Genomic DNA, 15,225 nt, shown 5'->3' with positions numbered 1-15,225 from the left:
GGCAAAAGGGAACCATCACTATCCTTCTCCTCCTCCTCATCAACATCAATATATCTGTCACTTATTGAATGTGTCCATTCATCTTCCATTCTTTCAACATTTACTGAAGCCTGACTATGCTAGTTAAGACCTGATTGGCTTCTGTGGATATGATCAAAGAAAACAGTGTTGCTGAGAAGCTCCTTTACACCAATCTGTGTATCTGGCTAATGCCTAGCCTCTTACCCAGGGCCTTTTCTCTCTCTTCTCCTGATGAACACATTGAAATTCTGTTGCAACAAATGTGCTTGCCAAGGACTGGAACCAATAGGTGTCAGGTGAAGGGTGGTCAGATCAGTGGTATCAGGAGTAGGAGACATCACTGAAAATCTTAAAGAGATGGATCCAGATACCTTCAAGGGTTTCAGGACTTTTTTCCTAGTGCAAAAGTCATGCATGGGAGATCAGATACCAGTGGAAAGAACAGAATGTGGCTTACTGAATGGAGAGGTCATGAATTAGGGGGCCGAGGCCTAGGGCAGCTCCAGGGACAGCCTCAAGGCCTTTAATCTGGGCAAATCTGACCTGGTAAAACAACTCCTAAAATGCTCTCTCCAATAGCAATAATCCTAAATGGCATTTACTGAACACCTACTCTATACTGAACATTGTCCTTTCCATATGTTATCTCACTGAGTCCTACAGCGAGCTTTCAAGAGGTGAATCACGTTATCCAGCTGTGGTTGAGGAAAGAGACTCAGATTCAAAGAACATAGTGCTATGTTATGCAAGGTCACGTGACTGATAAGAGGCAGGATTAGGATTGGAACCCAAGATTTAGAGCCCATAGTTATCCCCAAAATTTAGCATATCAAAATTTCTTGGGAGCTTTTCTAGCCCATTGATTCTTAGTGAGTAAGATCCCTAGGTGATCCTGAGGCAGGTGTTTTGCAGACACCACTTTGACAAACTCCACCTGAACCTTGCTGAGACATGTTTTGGGGAACTTCTTTTATTTTTGCAGCATCCTTTGGTTGCTCATTGTCATTAGGAATGTGACAGTGCTCAGAGAAGAATCAACATGGGGCTGGGCGAGTGTCAGGGTAGCAGTTACTTACCCACGAACTTTTTGTTTGCAAAAGTTTCAAGTTTTATTTTCAAGGGCATGACTTCATCTACTATAAATGTGGGACAGACTGGGGTCTGTCATTTTCTTACTGAGGACCAAATCTCTGCACAGATCCAGCACCCAGATTTTGATTTCTAGTTAAATGCTCTGTCCAGGGTGAGTTATTTCTGAGAGCCTACTATGTGGCAGATACTTTGCTGGACACTGGGGATACAGAAATGAATCTACCAAGATCTTTAGCCTCCAGGAGCTCAATGTCAAAACCACATTCACCTCTCTGCTCTGCGTCTGTTGGGCTGACACCCTATAAAGCACTTATCATCTTGTTCAACTGTCTCCTCTTTTCCTCCTTCTCTTACTGCAGACTTCTGCCTGTGTAAACTTTGCTGAGAATTTGAGCAGAAATAGTAAATAATGAAGCTCCAGAGGGTTGCACTAATTTCCCAGACATTTAATCAATACGGAGCTGCCCTGTTCATTACAGCTGTCAAAAATATGCAAAATCGTCCATCTGGTCCTCTCAGGTACAAAGCTCTGAGCTGGAGTCACCAGTTGCCTGCTTAATTACCACGCCCCATTTTCCCTCGTTCTGTGGCCTCTACATTAACCACGAGCTACCAGCTCAAGTATAAAGGCAAACAATAAATATTTGAAATGGTGTTGCCTAGTCTGGGGGTCTTTAACAGTGGTTGAGGTGGGTCTCTAGATGAGGAATACAGGTGGAGTTTTGTGGAAGAGCAGCCTCCCCCAGCTTCTCCCCTGCACCACGACTTTGCCCAGTCTGCAACCTCCTTCCTTCTGAGGCCCCTCCCTGTCCCTCAAATATTTAGACCTATTAAAAACCATTGGGGGGAAAAATGATCTATACAAAAGCTTTGCATAAAAAAGTGATCAATGCAAATTCCTCTGAGGAAATTGCTTCAACAGATGGAAACGGCCCATTTGCAACAAATGCCGCTGGCTGTGCAGATGGTAATTATGGGATGTATGTAAACATGCAAGCTCTGGCAAGCAGAGCAAACTGCACTGCTGAACTTAGCCTGCATCAGGGCTGCCTGCCCTGGCACTGCCCCTGCCCTAACTGGCCCATGGGCCAGGGGTTCAAGAGGATGGATTGTGGCTTGGAATTCCAGGACCTATTAGCCTCTATTTAATTACAGGTCTTTCTGAAAAGGTCCTTGTGAGGCAAACCATACATTCTCTAATCTCTGGGTGGACCCAGGCTATGGCATGGCCCCCTGGAGAAAGATATCAACAGGTTCTGAGCTCTCACTGTATGCTAGTATGTTAGGCACTGTGCTGTTAATCTTGAATGCATTATTTTGCTTAATCTTTATAAAGACTCTGGGAGATTAGCCTTATTACATCATCATGATCACCACCATTTTGTGAATGGGGAAATGAAGGCTTGGAGAGGTGAAGTGATTATTTTCAAGATCACAAAGTTAGGAAGTAAGGGGACCAAGATGTATCAGTTAGCTGTTGCTGAGTAACAAACAACCCCAAAATTCAGTGGCTTTGAACAACAAGCATTTGTTATTGCCTACAAGTCTATGGGTCAGCTGGGCGGTTTTAGTAGTCTGGGCTGGACTCAGCTAATCATGATTGGGCTTATTCATGCAAAAAGATGAGTTTGCATAAGTCTGGGGGTTGGCTGACTATTGGACTGGGATGATGGGGGGTGTAGGGCCATGTGTCTCTAATCCACTAGCAGATCATGGTAGATGAGCAAGTTCCAAGAGAAATAGCAGAAACTCACAAGGCTTTTTTGGGCCCAGGCTTGGAAAAGGCACAGAATCCACTGCATACATTCTAGGGGTAAAGTAAGTGACACAGCCACTCCAAAGTGAAGAGTTGGAGACAGACACAACCATCTAATGGAGGGAACTGAAAAGACACATTGCAAATGACAAGGACACAGAAAGGTAGGGAAAACTTGGGCCAGTTTTGCAAGCAAATAAATCGCATAAGACTTGAACTTAGAGTCTTCTGGCTCTAAGTTCAAATGTTCCAAGGCCAGCCATGATGGCCTGTCATTCTAGATACAGCTTGGTCCTCCTTTTCCATCTGACCCTGACTCTCTCTTGTCTGCATATAAGTCTTAGCTCATCTCTTCTTTCTCCCAGTGATTCTCACTCCCACTCTCAGCCTCCTTTCCCTGGACATCTGAATTAGATGGCATTTTGTGCAGGAAGGGAGGAGTTGGCCCATTTGAGCTCTGTTTCTATCTCCATTTGTTTCTGTACCCTTTTGGGTCTCAGACAATCCCTCACCCTCCCTCAACCTCAGTGTTGCCATCTGTACAATATGTAAGATGGAGAAGATTCTATTTGAGATTCCTTCCAGGCAAATTCTTCATGATTCTATGAGTAGTAAGTGATTCCCTAGCCCTGGTGGTTTGGCTCATACCTGTACCTGTCCTGAAATTACCACCACCCTAGTCTCTACTTCAGGAAAATATCTGGGCTCCAGAAAATCTATATTGGATAATATATGTGTATAAAGCTTTATTACAGGGAGTCAACACAGTGTCATGGACTTCAGTTTTGGAATGAGATAGGCCTTGGTTCTCAGGCAAGCCTCTTCAGGCAATCTGCTGGCTATGTGACCTTGGGTAAATCACTCGTCTTCTCCCCCATCAGGCCAGTCTGGGCTTGTTCTCATGGTGCATGGTCCATGGTGCACGGACTCTCTCTCTAGAGTCCAAGAGAGAGAAGAATTGCAAGAGGTCCTTTGAGATACCAGCTTGGAAATAGCACAGTATCTCTGTTCCCCACATTCTCTGAGCTTCTGTTTTTTCATCTGCTCATAAGGTTACTGTTGATTAAATAGCACATAGTAGAGGCTTGACAAATGTTAGTTACTACACTTATTCTTATTTGTGCCATAGAACTCTTTTTTTTTTCTAGACATTATCTCATTAAAGTCCATGATACAAGACAGGTGTATATTTTTATAGATTTATTTCACTTATGGATGAAGAAATGGAGACCCTAAGAGAGGATGTGACTTGTTCAAGACAACACAGAATGTCAGCAGCAAAGCTGGGGTTGGCCTCTTGGCCCACAGCCCAGTGTTCATCTCACGGTAACTCATCAGACCTGTCCCTCTCTTTCCCACTTATTATTCTGGTGTCCAGTGTACTCAACTTTGGCTTAATACGGGGATGGAGTGGGGAGTCTTGGGGGTGGAAGGGCTGAAAGGGAAGAAGCATGGTCAGGAAGAAGCAATGAGCTTGGGCTCAGGTGATACATAGACTTGGGTTTGCATGCCTGACTTAGTGATTTCACCTTTCTGAGCTTCAGTTTCTTTGGGTGTAAAATAAGGCCACTGCCAAGATTAAATGAGATAAAGCTCATATAGGAGATAACACATGATAGGTACTTAATACATTGTAGTTTCCATTTTTCTAGCAATAGTTGCCAAAATACTGTGTTGTAGGGCGATGGTAGGGGAGTGCTTCATGAGAGTGCATGTAGTGATCTCACTGCCACTGTGTCTTTGCTTGTTCTGGGTGTGAGTCCTGGATTCCACTCCTGGAAATGCCAATTGCACTTCAAGATTTGATCTCCAAGGACCCAGAATCTCTAGGACCTGTTTGTGACATGAGTTTTATAACTTGTCTTGCAATAGTCTCCTTAATGATGATGGCAACGTTTCACACTGAGCAAACATTGAATCATTTCATTCACTCATTCAACAAGTACATTCTCCTCTGTGCCAATCACAGGAGATACATAGGGATAAATAAGACAGGGTCCCAGTCCTCCCAGGTTGCAGGCTGCAGAGGGACATTAGTCATGCAAACAGACAAGTTTTAAAGCTTTAAGGTGTATCTAATCTTTCAAAAAAAATATACATCCCAGAGTCCTGCCACTGGAGTCTGATTCAAGAGGTCTGGGGCCTGCATTTCTGAATAAGTATTCTTTAGGCCACAGTTCCAGAATCATTGGCTCAGACACCAGGGTTCTAAACATTTTAGAGTTTTATGCAATCCTTCGTGTACCTATTGAGAGCTTCTCATGTTCATTATTTTACTTCCAATCACTTCCAATATTTCCTTTCACCACATGGCCTTTGTACTCACTGCTCTGTCTGCCAGGGAGGCCCTCCCTTCCCCCTCTTCCTTTAGTCCTCATCTCTTCTCAGCCCTAGTCCTCAGAGATACCATTCCCAATCTATCAGACCAAGCCAACTACTGTGACTCCATCTTAACCTCTCTCCTTAGTGGGGATATGATACATATAGTTATCCACTGCATAACAAAATAGTGGTCAACAATGGACCACATATATGACTGTGGTCCCATAAGATTATAATGGATCATATATAGAAACCTGATGTATGGCATTTGATATTGACATTGCAGATCAAGTAGGGAAAATGATTGATATTCAGTAATTATGCTGAAACATTTCGTTTTCCATATAAAAAAAATAGGTTGGTGTAAAAGTAATCACGGTTTTTGCCATTACTTTAAAGGCAAAACCTCAATTACTTCTGCACCAACCTAATATGTAAATAAAAATATGCAAAAATATTAATACCATCTAGGTTTGTGTAAGTACCCCATGATGTTTGCACAATGATGAAATCGCCTGATGACACATTTCTCAAAATGTATCCCTGTTGTTAAATGATGCATGAATGTATTTACATGTTGTTAGATGAAGGTTTGTCTTCTGCTCTAGAGTGTAATCCTTGTGAGGGCAGGAAGTCCATCTGTTTTGTTCAACTCTGTATCCAGTGTGCTGTGATTGTTGAATAAATGGCTGAGCAAAGCAATGAATCGTCCAGGATGCTCAAAGACCCCCTGAAATCTATTCACAGGCCCCAAGTTAAACTTCAGTTAGAGGTATCACCCACTCCCTTCTGCCCCTTTAAGCTCTTTGTGTTTGCCAATATGAATGGGTGGGAGAAAACACAGCTAATCTCTCTCATCTTTAGTGATCAGATCAAGGAGAAACTTTGGAAGTACCTAGGAGGCAATGTAGACCTTTCTAGCTAGTAGAGCTGCTTTCAGGTAGAGCTGGCTGTCTCATAATGTAGTGATCTCACTGCCACTGTACCTTTGCTTGTCCTGGGTGTGAGTCCTGGATTCCACTCCTGGAAATGCCAGTCACACTTCAAGATTTGATCTCAGAGGACCCAGAATCTCCAGGACCTGTTTGTGATATGAGCCTTATAACTTGTCTTGCAATAGTCTCCTTAATGATGCTGATGGCAACGTTTCACATTGAGCAAGCATTGAATCATTTCATTCACTCATTCAACAAGTACATTCTCCTGTGTGCCAATCACAGGAGATACATAGGGATAAATAAGACAGGGTCCCAGTCCTCCCAGGTTGCAGGCTGCAGAGGGACATAGTCATGCAAACAGACATGAAAATTCAGTGTGATTAATTCCAGGATTTTCATAGAACCCAGAGGCATAAAAGCACAGAGAAGGCACTGAACACTGTAAAGGGATTCAGGAGGACTGCCTGGAGGAGGAATGACTTGAGCTGCACCTTGAAGGAGAGTAGAAGTTAGCCAAGCAAACCTGAAGTGGAAAAATGGGAAACAGCATTCCAGGTGGAGCAAACAGTCAAAGCACAGCCATGAAGGTGGTAAAGAGCGTGTTGTGTTCTGGGAGCTGAAAGACATCAGCGAAAAGGTGGGAGGATGTGTGACTTTGAGGGCTCCTTCGGGTAGCCATAGTGGAGACGGCGTGCAGGAGCCGAGAGAGAGAGAAAACCCAGTTAGGAGAGAGACTGAGACAGAGGCGGATGGTGGCAGCGAGGCCTAGAGAACCGACCAGACCCAGGGAATGTTACGGGGGCTGATTCCATGGGGCTGGCTTCTTACAGGAAGCAGGTGATGGAGAAGAAGGAGGTTGTCTAAGTTTCTGGTTTGAGGGTGGTTCCCTTCTTGGGAAGAGACATGCACTTGGGGAGTGATGACAGGTTGTCATTGCAAGCTCTGGAACTGAGAGCAGCAGGCCGTGAACCACGTGCCCAGCATGAGCACCTTTGTGCATCCATGAAAAAACCTTCAGGAGGAAGCACCAAGACATTGTCCTCAGTGCTTTGCAGGGAGGAGTCATCTAATCCTCATATCAACGCTCTGTGTAGGAATTGCTCCTAACTTCACTTTTCACCTGAGGAAGCTGTGGCACAGAGAGGCTAAGTAACTTGCCAGAGATCGCACAGTCAGCCAAATGCAGAGCTGGGAGGTGAGCTTGGGCAGTTTTGTTGCCACAGTGTATATACTGTGATAATTCTACATGCATACCTGCATGGAAACAAACAGACTGAATGTGACGTCACGCATTAGCAGAGGCCCATCAACGCCCAAGTGAGTTGGCCCAGAGGAACAGTGGAAAATGGAAGGCCCCTCGCTGTATATGGCCAGCAGATGTGATTACATTTTGTTCATGTAGAGTTGTGAACATTCTGAAGTCTCACCTCCAAATTCTGCGTCTCTTTAAACATGAGCTCTGGTGACACCAGGCTGACATACCTGCATGACGTCCGACTTCAGGGTAGTGCTGCTTTCCTTCAGTGAGATTTGCACTGCCCATTGTGCCCCAGTCTCCATCATTCCCTATTTCTCTTCCCCTGGCCCACCTCGCTCCCTCATGTGCACCTCTGTCCAGCCCCTGTAGGTATTTGAGTTTGCAGCCCCGGAACTCAGAACCTCTCTGGCACTAAAATTATTTGGATCTGTTCTATCTCAACAGCTCCATGAAGGAGATAGTATTATCATACACCCATTTTACTAATAAGGACACTGAAGCTTATAGAGTAGAAAAGACATGTTTAAAGCCTTAAGTCTCCTGAGTCTGACCTGGAGACAGAACCCATGTCTCTTAACATCTAACCCTCTATGGGGAGGTTAGAGGCCCAGGATAGGACCCCAAGCCAGAGACGAAACCTCTCCCCAAGGCCCAGCCAGGTACTTTTACCCCGATTCTGTTTCTTCATCCTTCAGACACTGCAAGGAAGCCAGATTCCTTTCCCTGCTGCCTTTAGCTCCCCCACTCACCCCCGCATTGATCTCCAGCTTTACGAGGGTGACAGGCCATACCTTTTAATTGCATTATTACATCTTTATGGTCTACTCATTGAGCAGGTCTCCTCCGCTGGGCAGCCAGGCACTGGAATTTATATGCGGAACTGAAACGTTTATTGGAATCATATTGATAAAGGCATATTGTGAAAAGGCCTGCGGCTTTTAAGAAGAGACTGGGGTTCTCAGGAGACAGGGGAGAAGGCAGGTCAGCATACTCCCAAGGAGAGAGTTGGTCACTTGTGAGATATGAGGGCAGGGCCTCCCCTCATGCCCTTGCCAACCCTTAAATATTTCCTCTTTCATCTGCCTGTTAGCAGCTGGGTAGGAAAGAAAAAACGCCTGGAAAAGGCACAGAGAAAGGGACTAGGAGATTTCTGAAGAGGAGCAGGATTCCAGGTTCATGGACTAGTTGGGAAGGCAAACACAGGGATTGCCCCTGTTGACATGAGGGAGGGCCCTTCAGGTAGAGGCTTGGTGTGAACAAAACATACAGCAGGGACCATGAAAGGCCATAATGGACTTTGCTTGGAGCAGGATCTACAGGGAACATATCTGGTTTGCTTGACAACTCCATGTGACTGTCGTGCAGGCATCTCAAACAGAGTGTGCCCCGAATGGAACCGATCGTCCCCATTCTATTAGCAGGCGTATCCATTACAGGTAATGACAAATCCACCCTCCCAGGTGCTCATGGAACCTTGGAGTCACCTTTATCTCTTCCCTTTATTCCACTGCCCACCTTCCACTCCATCACAACCACTGTGGGCTCTACTTTCAAAATATTCTGTGACTTCAAGCTGCCCTTGCATTGCCACAGTTTCTGCCATGGTTGGAGGCCCCATTACCTTTCCTCCGATTCTTTCAGGAGCCATGGAATAAAATTTTGGTTCATTTGTCTTCTTCTCCACAAGATCTTCCCTGATAACCCTATCTTAAATCACAATCTCTGCCATATACTACAGTCTGTTGCTTGACCCTGATTCACTTGGCTTCGTAGAACTTTTCTCTATCAAATGTGATATGTAATTTATTATTACTATTATCTGTCTCTCCCACTACAATATAAGTATCTTAAAGGCAGAACCTTTTATCTTTTATTCTCTGCCCTAGCTCACATCTCCAGCACCAAGGACAGTGTCCAGCGCATAGTAGGTGCTATATAAATATATAAAGAGACAGGCTGTCTGTCTCACTGCAGCCTCGAACTCCTGGGCTGAAGCAATTTTCCTGCCTCAGTTTCTTGAGTAGCTGGGACTACAGGCATGCACCATCATGCCCGGTTAATTTTTAAACTTTTTGTACAGATGGGATCTCACTATGTTGCCCAGGCTGGTCTCAAACTCCTTTCCTCAAGTAATTCTTTCACCTCAGCCTCCCAAAGTGCTGGGGTTACAGGTGTAAGCCACCATGCCTGGCCATAAATATTTGTTTAATGAGTTCAAGAATGGATTTGATTGGGGCCGGGTCCTGCGGTGGGGGTAAGAGAGATCTTCCATGTTGCTCTGGGAGCTGGAGCATGTACCCTGAACTCTGATTTCCACCCGGCATGAAACTATATGTTAGCAGAGTCCTTACCCACGTCTAAGGCAATCAGCATGCTTTCCCGGAGCTCCGAATTAGTAATATCACGCGCCATGGAGTCAACCCTAAATGGTGAATTTAGAAGAGGAATAGCTCAGGGGTTAATTTGAATGTATTTCCATGTCTCAAAATCAGCACATTGTAGGAAAAAGGAATCTGCTTAGCATAGTAAATGGTATTTGATGCGTAGCCTCTTTCTTTAAGTACGATCTGGGTAGTCTGTCTTCTTGATTTTGAGATGATTGTGGTACCCAGTTGAAGGGTGATTCGATGTTAATTGGTGGCAACTAATTAGACCCAGTTTGTGAACTCTCCCAGGCTATAAGCCATGGATGCTTTGGCTCAATGTTATAACAATCACTGTCCTTCTTTAAAATGGTTCTCTCTTTGATGAGAAACACTGGCATGTGGCTAAATGAACCTCCAGAGATCTTTCCTAAAAAGGGGCAGAATGGATGATATTTTAGGGTTGAGATCCCAAGTTGGAACGGTCAGATTACACAGTTTAAGCCAGATGTCTCTGGGTTCAAATCCTGGCTTAGCCACTCATTAGCTGTGTGACCTTGGGCAAGTCCTTGACCAGGCTGGGCTTTAGTTTCTTCATCTGTGTAATAGTAGGTTACAGTTTTATTCCCAAAGTTCTTGGGAAGCTTACATTAAATAACCAGAGAAGGAGAGATTGAGTGCCTTTTATTTAGCAGTAACTGTGGCTAAGTATATCCCAGGTGCTTCATAGGGACATTTGAAGATTCCCAAAAAGTATCTGTTAGGTGGGTATCTGAATGCATGAGTTATTGTTGAGTGAATGAGTGAATGGATGCAATTCAGAGATTATAGGAATGGACCACGTGTCCAATGAAGAAGATGGCAGGACTCGGTATTAAAAGCGTGAAGACTGTTCATGAAAAATTCCAAGGTTTCAGAACTTGAAGTGGTCTCTAAAAGCCTTCTCATTTTGAAGGCAAGTAGAATCAAGGCCTAGAGAGGGGAAAGTGATGGGGCCAAGGACACACAGTGAGTGGAGGACAGAGTTGAGGTCGGAACCACGGTGCCCTCTACCCACAATGTCCCCAACTCAGCCTCTTCACAGGTGCACATGGGAGAGAGAGGGGCAGAGTCTAGAACTGTGGTTCAAACATTGGGCCGGGAAAATAAACAACACTCAGGGACTCCTTCTCAGCATCCCCTACAGACCTGGGAACTCCCCACAGTAGAAGATGAACGACAGACCTCATGGGCATCAAGGAGATGCAAGAAAAGGAAAGCACCATAATTAATAACCATAAGCAATAGATTGCATTGGGGTGAGCAGTAAGATGCCTATTGATCAAAGATGTAAACACAAATTGCTGTCAAGTGTCCCTTCAGCCGTGGTCAATATGCTTCATATACAAAGAATCCAGAAGCTATTCTTGATACTGGATATGTCTTAATCAGAGTGGCCAGTAGAGCTTGCATCCCTCAGAGATGTAGCTGCATTGTGAACAATCTAGTATAGACGCTTTTTTTCATTCCTTCCTCCATTTGTTTATTTAACATATCCTAAATGCTTACTACATGCCAAGCTTCTTGGAGGCGCTGGGATAGAGCAATGAACAGGAAGGCAATCCTTGCCCTGATAGTGCTCACAAAATAGACAAATAAAGGGGATGATTTCAGATGGCGATGAGGGCTGTGAAGAAAGCCACATAAGGGTAGGGGGATAGAGAGTGAGGAGATGGTGTCTTGCTGAGATGAGGTGACTGAGGAAGGCCTCTCTGAGAGATGATGACATCTGTGCTAAGACACCAATGAATCAAAGGAGCCAACCTCATGATCCAGAGTGAAGGGTGCTCCAGGGAGAGGGAACAGTCCTGAGGTAGGAATGAGCATGGGATGTTGGAGGAACAAAAAGGAGGCTAGAGGAGAGTAGAGTGGCAGGAGATGAGGGTCAGAGAGGTGAGCAGGGACCAGGTCGTGCAGTCACATCTTCCAGGGTAAGGAGGTGGATTTGATCTAAGTGATGAGGCCATTAGAGAAGGACCAGCTGTCCCCTTTCAGTGTGAGTACCTCAGCAGTGAAGCATTCACCTAGAGTAAGGGACGGGCTCCTGGTTGGAGTCCTGCAGGCACGGCCTGGGCTGAGCATGAGAACTTGGGCAAGCTCCTCCCCATGGTGAGGCCTCCATTTCCTTATTCACAACATGCAGGACTTGGGCTCATGAATCCCCAGCTCTATCATTCCGGCCTTTTTTTTTTTTTTTTTTTCAAGAAGATGAGGTACAAATATGCAATCTCAACATGCCATTCATTCACATGTGGGAAAACCCTGGCCACTGGGTCGCAAGGCTCTAGTGACCACATGCATGGGTGGCAGGTAACCACACTGAGTGCAGGAAGCCTGGCAGAAAATCCAAGGAGCATCCAAGGGCATCCTTGAGTTCAAGGTCACCTCCTCACTCAGCCCTGGGTGTCCTGCTGTTTGACCTCCATGTAGCTCAGATGCCAATGTGACCTGGGAAAGCTGGTTTGACTCATGACCCTTTGAGGTCTAAACTATGGATTCCAGGCCCGTACAGACCCATAGCACTCTGAAGATACAGGTTCCTCTGGGCGATGTAGAGTAAACTGAGCTCCTTCCTCAGTTCCTATGTCCATGGGATGAGGGAGGCAGTGATTACAGTAGAGAGGAGGAAAAGCACGATTCTGAAAAGTGCTTGCTTGAGAAGGGCTCCACTTGCAAATGCAGGTCCTGGGCCCATGTGTCTCCAGGTCCATGCCGGTAAGTGTGGGTGCACACCTGTGTGGGGCTTCCCAGGCGTGTGTGAGCGTGAATGTAAGTACCAAGCAGGCAGGAGCTGTATTCCATTTCATTCACTGCCGATTCCCTAGCACCTGGCGCGTGGTGAGTAATCAATAAACATTTGTAGAGTGAATGAATAAATGTGTGCTCATGTGTAAAAGTTAAAGTTATCTGTTTTCTAACTTGACAATCTGTTATTTGAGCTTTCTGTCCAGGAAATACATTGAGAAAATACTTGGCATAACCATCTACACCCACCGTTTCTTTTTTTTATTTATTTTTACATCTTTATCGATGAACAACGTGCGTGAGGGAAAGCATAGACATCGCTGTGCACGTCTTGATGAATTTTCACAAAATGAACTCCCACGTAATCGGCACCCAGATTAAGAATCAGAATGTTCCCAGCGCCCAGTTCAGTTACTATTCTTCATAGAGAGCCATTATTCTGTCCTCTAGCAACACAGACTAGTTCTGCCTGCCTTTGCACTTTATGTAAACGCAATCGCACAACAGATACTTGTGTGTGTTTTCTCCTTTCACTCAATATTATGTTTGTGAAAATCACCCACGTTTCGCAGGGAAGTTATAGACTGCTCATTTTCATTCTTATGCAGCAAGAGTTGGTAAATTTGTTCTGGAAAGGGCCAATTCTGCTGTTGTAGTACAAAAGCTGCCATCAACAATATATAAATGAATGAACCTGGCTGTGTCTGATAAAATTTTATTTACAAAACAGGAGGTGGCTGGATTTGGCCACCAGCTGGATTTGCCAAGCCTGTCATACGGTACACCTTACTGGGAATATGGCATAATGTATCCACTTAACTGTTGATGGATATTTGGGTAGTTCTCAGTTTCAAGGATTAGAGGAGTGCACCCAGAACATTCTCACACATGTCTTTCAGTGTACATATGCCGTCATTTTTGTCGGGTATGTACCCAATGTGGGATCTCTGGGTTATGGTGTTGGCACCTGTTCAGGTTTAGGAGTTACTGTCAAACAAACAATTACAACACTGCTGGTTCTTAATTAGGTGAGCTTTTGTGTTTTCACATGGTGCAACTGTTCTCTTTACTTTGTGCTGTCCTGCTGGTTGGTACCTTGCACTGCTTGTTACTGTCACCAGGAACTGCCCTCAGAGGTTGCAACTTCATCAGAGGCATGCTGGGAGGGCAGCCACCAGCTCTTGAAACATGGCTGATCCTTAATGCAGCCTGGAATCAAGGTATAGGCAACTGGATAACTCAAAGGAGTCAACTGTGATGAGAGGTTATTTATAAGTAAACTCTTCTCTTTGATATATTAACATATCCTGTCACTTCACCTTCCATTGCCTTTACCACAGCAACCCACCTTGCATGGCAAGCAACGGGGGCCTTCCAGAGAAAATGAAAGACTGGGTCTTTACTAGTTCTGCTTGGAAATAGCCACTTATTTCTGTCCCTAAACAAGTTTACCAGCTTAGTGAACCCTGTGTTTTTTTGTGTATCTTCTCTTGGAAGACCTTTGAGCCATTCAGCCCAGAAAGCCAACTGGTATGACTCTGGGTTTTTGTAAGTACCAGTCATGAGCATACCTGTACCATGGTAGGTAGCACCATGCAACATGATGGCTGAACGAGCACACACCTGAGTTCAAAGTATGCCTGTATCATAACTTCCTCTGGCTTCAGGCATGTTATTTAACCTTTCTGTGATTCAACTGCTGTGCATCATTTCATCTAATCCCTCCAGTGACAATATTGAAGAAGGTACTATCATTATCCTCACTTTAGAGATCAGGAAACTGAGGCTTAGAGATGTCAAGGTCTTGCTTGAGTACATACCCACACCTGCATCCTGAAATCTAACTTTAGAGACTATCTGTGGCTCTTAAGCACTGGTTCCAATTATGCAGCCAAATAGTTTCCTCTGGAAAAGTCACCGATTTGTGTTTTTAGAGTCCTGAGTTTGGCTAATCAGGAACAATCTCCTTTTCTTGGAGAAATAATTCAATGTTGGATGCAGTCTTATGGAAAAAGTGACTTCCCTCCAAATTCTTGTAATGAGACAGTTCTCGCCGAGGACAAAATACTGAGGTCTTTTGAGGAGATGGCACCTCTTAGTCAGTGGAGATATGCAATTTTTTTTTCAGCAAAGAACTTGCTGTTTTAAATTTCCAACAAATGGCTTACTGTGTAAATGCTGGAAAGGAGTGGGCTTTTAGTAACATGGGTCATCTCTGGGATGGTGAATCCACCAGTTTTGAGCATCAAGTCAGCCAGAAGTGAAACTGGTGTTTTCAAATGTATTTCCACTTCTCAGATATAAACTTTTTTTTGGAAAAATTAAAATTACATGATCCATTATTAAGTATAAGAGGCAAAGCGCTGGTGATTCTTCCTCCATCAGTGGATCATGATTTGCCTGACAATGTTTCATTTAGTCAATAAGTGTATAAGCCTAGAACATTTATTGGTATCACTTAGCAAACAGGCCCATGGTGTTTACCTGTGAAAGTGGACAGGTAGATTTTTAGCTGAGTGGTTCATGAATTCACCTGGTTTAACAACTATCAGGAAGGGCTGGGCTTAAAGTTCCACCAAAAAATTGCCCTAGGCTCAGGACCTGTTCTTTGAACACCATCAGGCATATAGGAGGCCATTTACATCCAAGATGGGGTAAAAACCGTGATGGCACCCTACAGAGTAAAACCAA

The 15,225-nt window shown here is 44.5% G+C and overlaps 1 protein-coding gene across 1 annotated transcript in view; it reads right to left on the bottom strand.

Annotated features, from left to right (window-relative positions):
- Positions 1–5,839: 5,839 nt before the first annotated feature.
- Positions 5,840–15,225, bottom strand: part of LOC108515751 (uncharacterized) — a 10,592-nt gene continuing 1,206 nt past the window's right edge. The window contains exon 2 of the mRNA XM_017852892.1: positions 5,840–5,928. Within this exon, the coding sequence (XP_017708381.1) occupies positions 5,840–5,928 (89 nt within the window). The remainder of the gene's footprint in view (positions 5,929–15,225) is intronic.

The sequence above is a fragment of the Rhinopithecus bieti genome, unplaced genomic scaffold (assembly GCF_001698545.2).
Source record: "Rhinopithecus bieti isolate Rb0 unplaced genomic scaffold, ASM169854v2 scaffold_2314, whole genome shotgun sequence".
Lineage (NCBI taxonomy): Eukaryota > Metazoa > Chordata > Mammalia > Primates > Cercopithecidae > Rhinopithecus > Rhinopithecus bieti.
The sequence above is the reverse complement of the archived record's forward strand: the minus strand, read 5'-3'. Positions and strand labels throughout refer to the sequence as shown.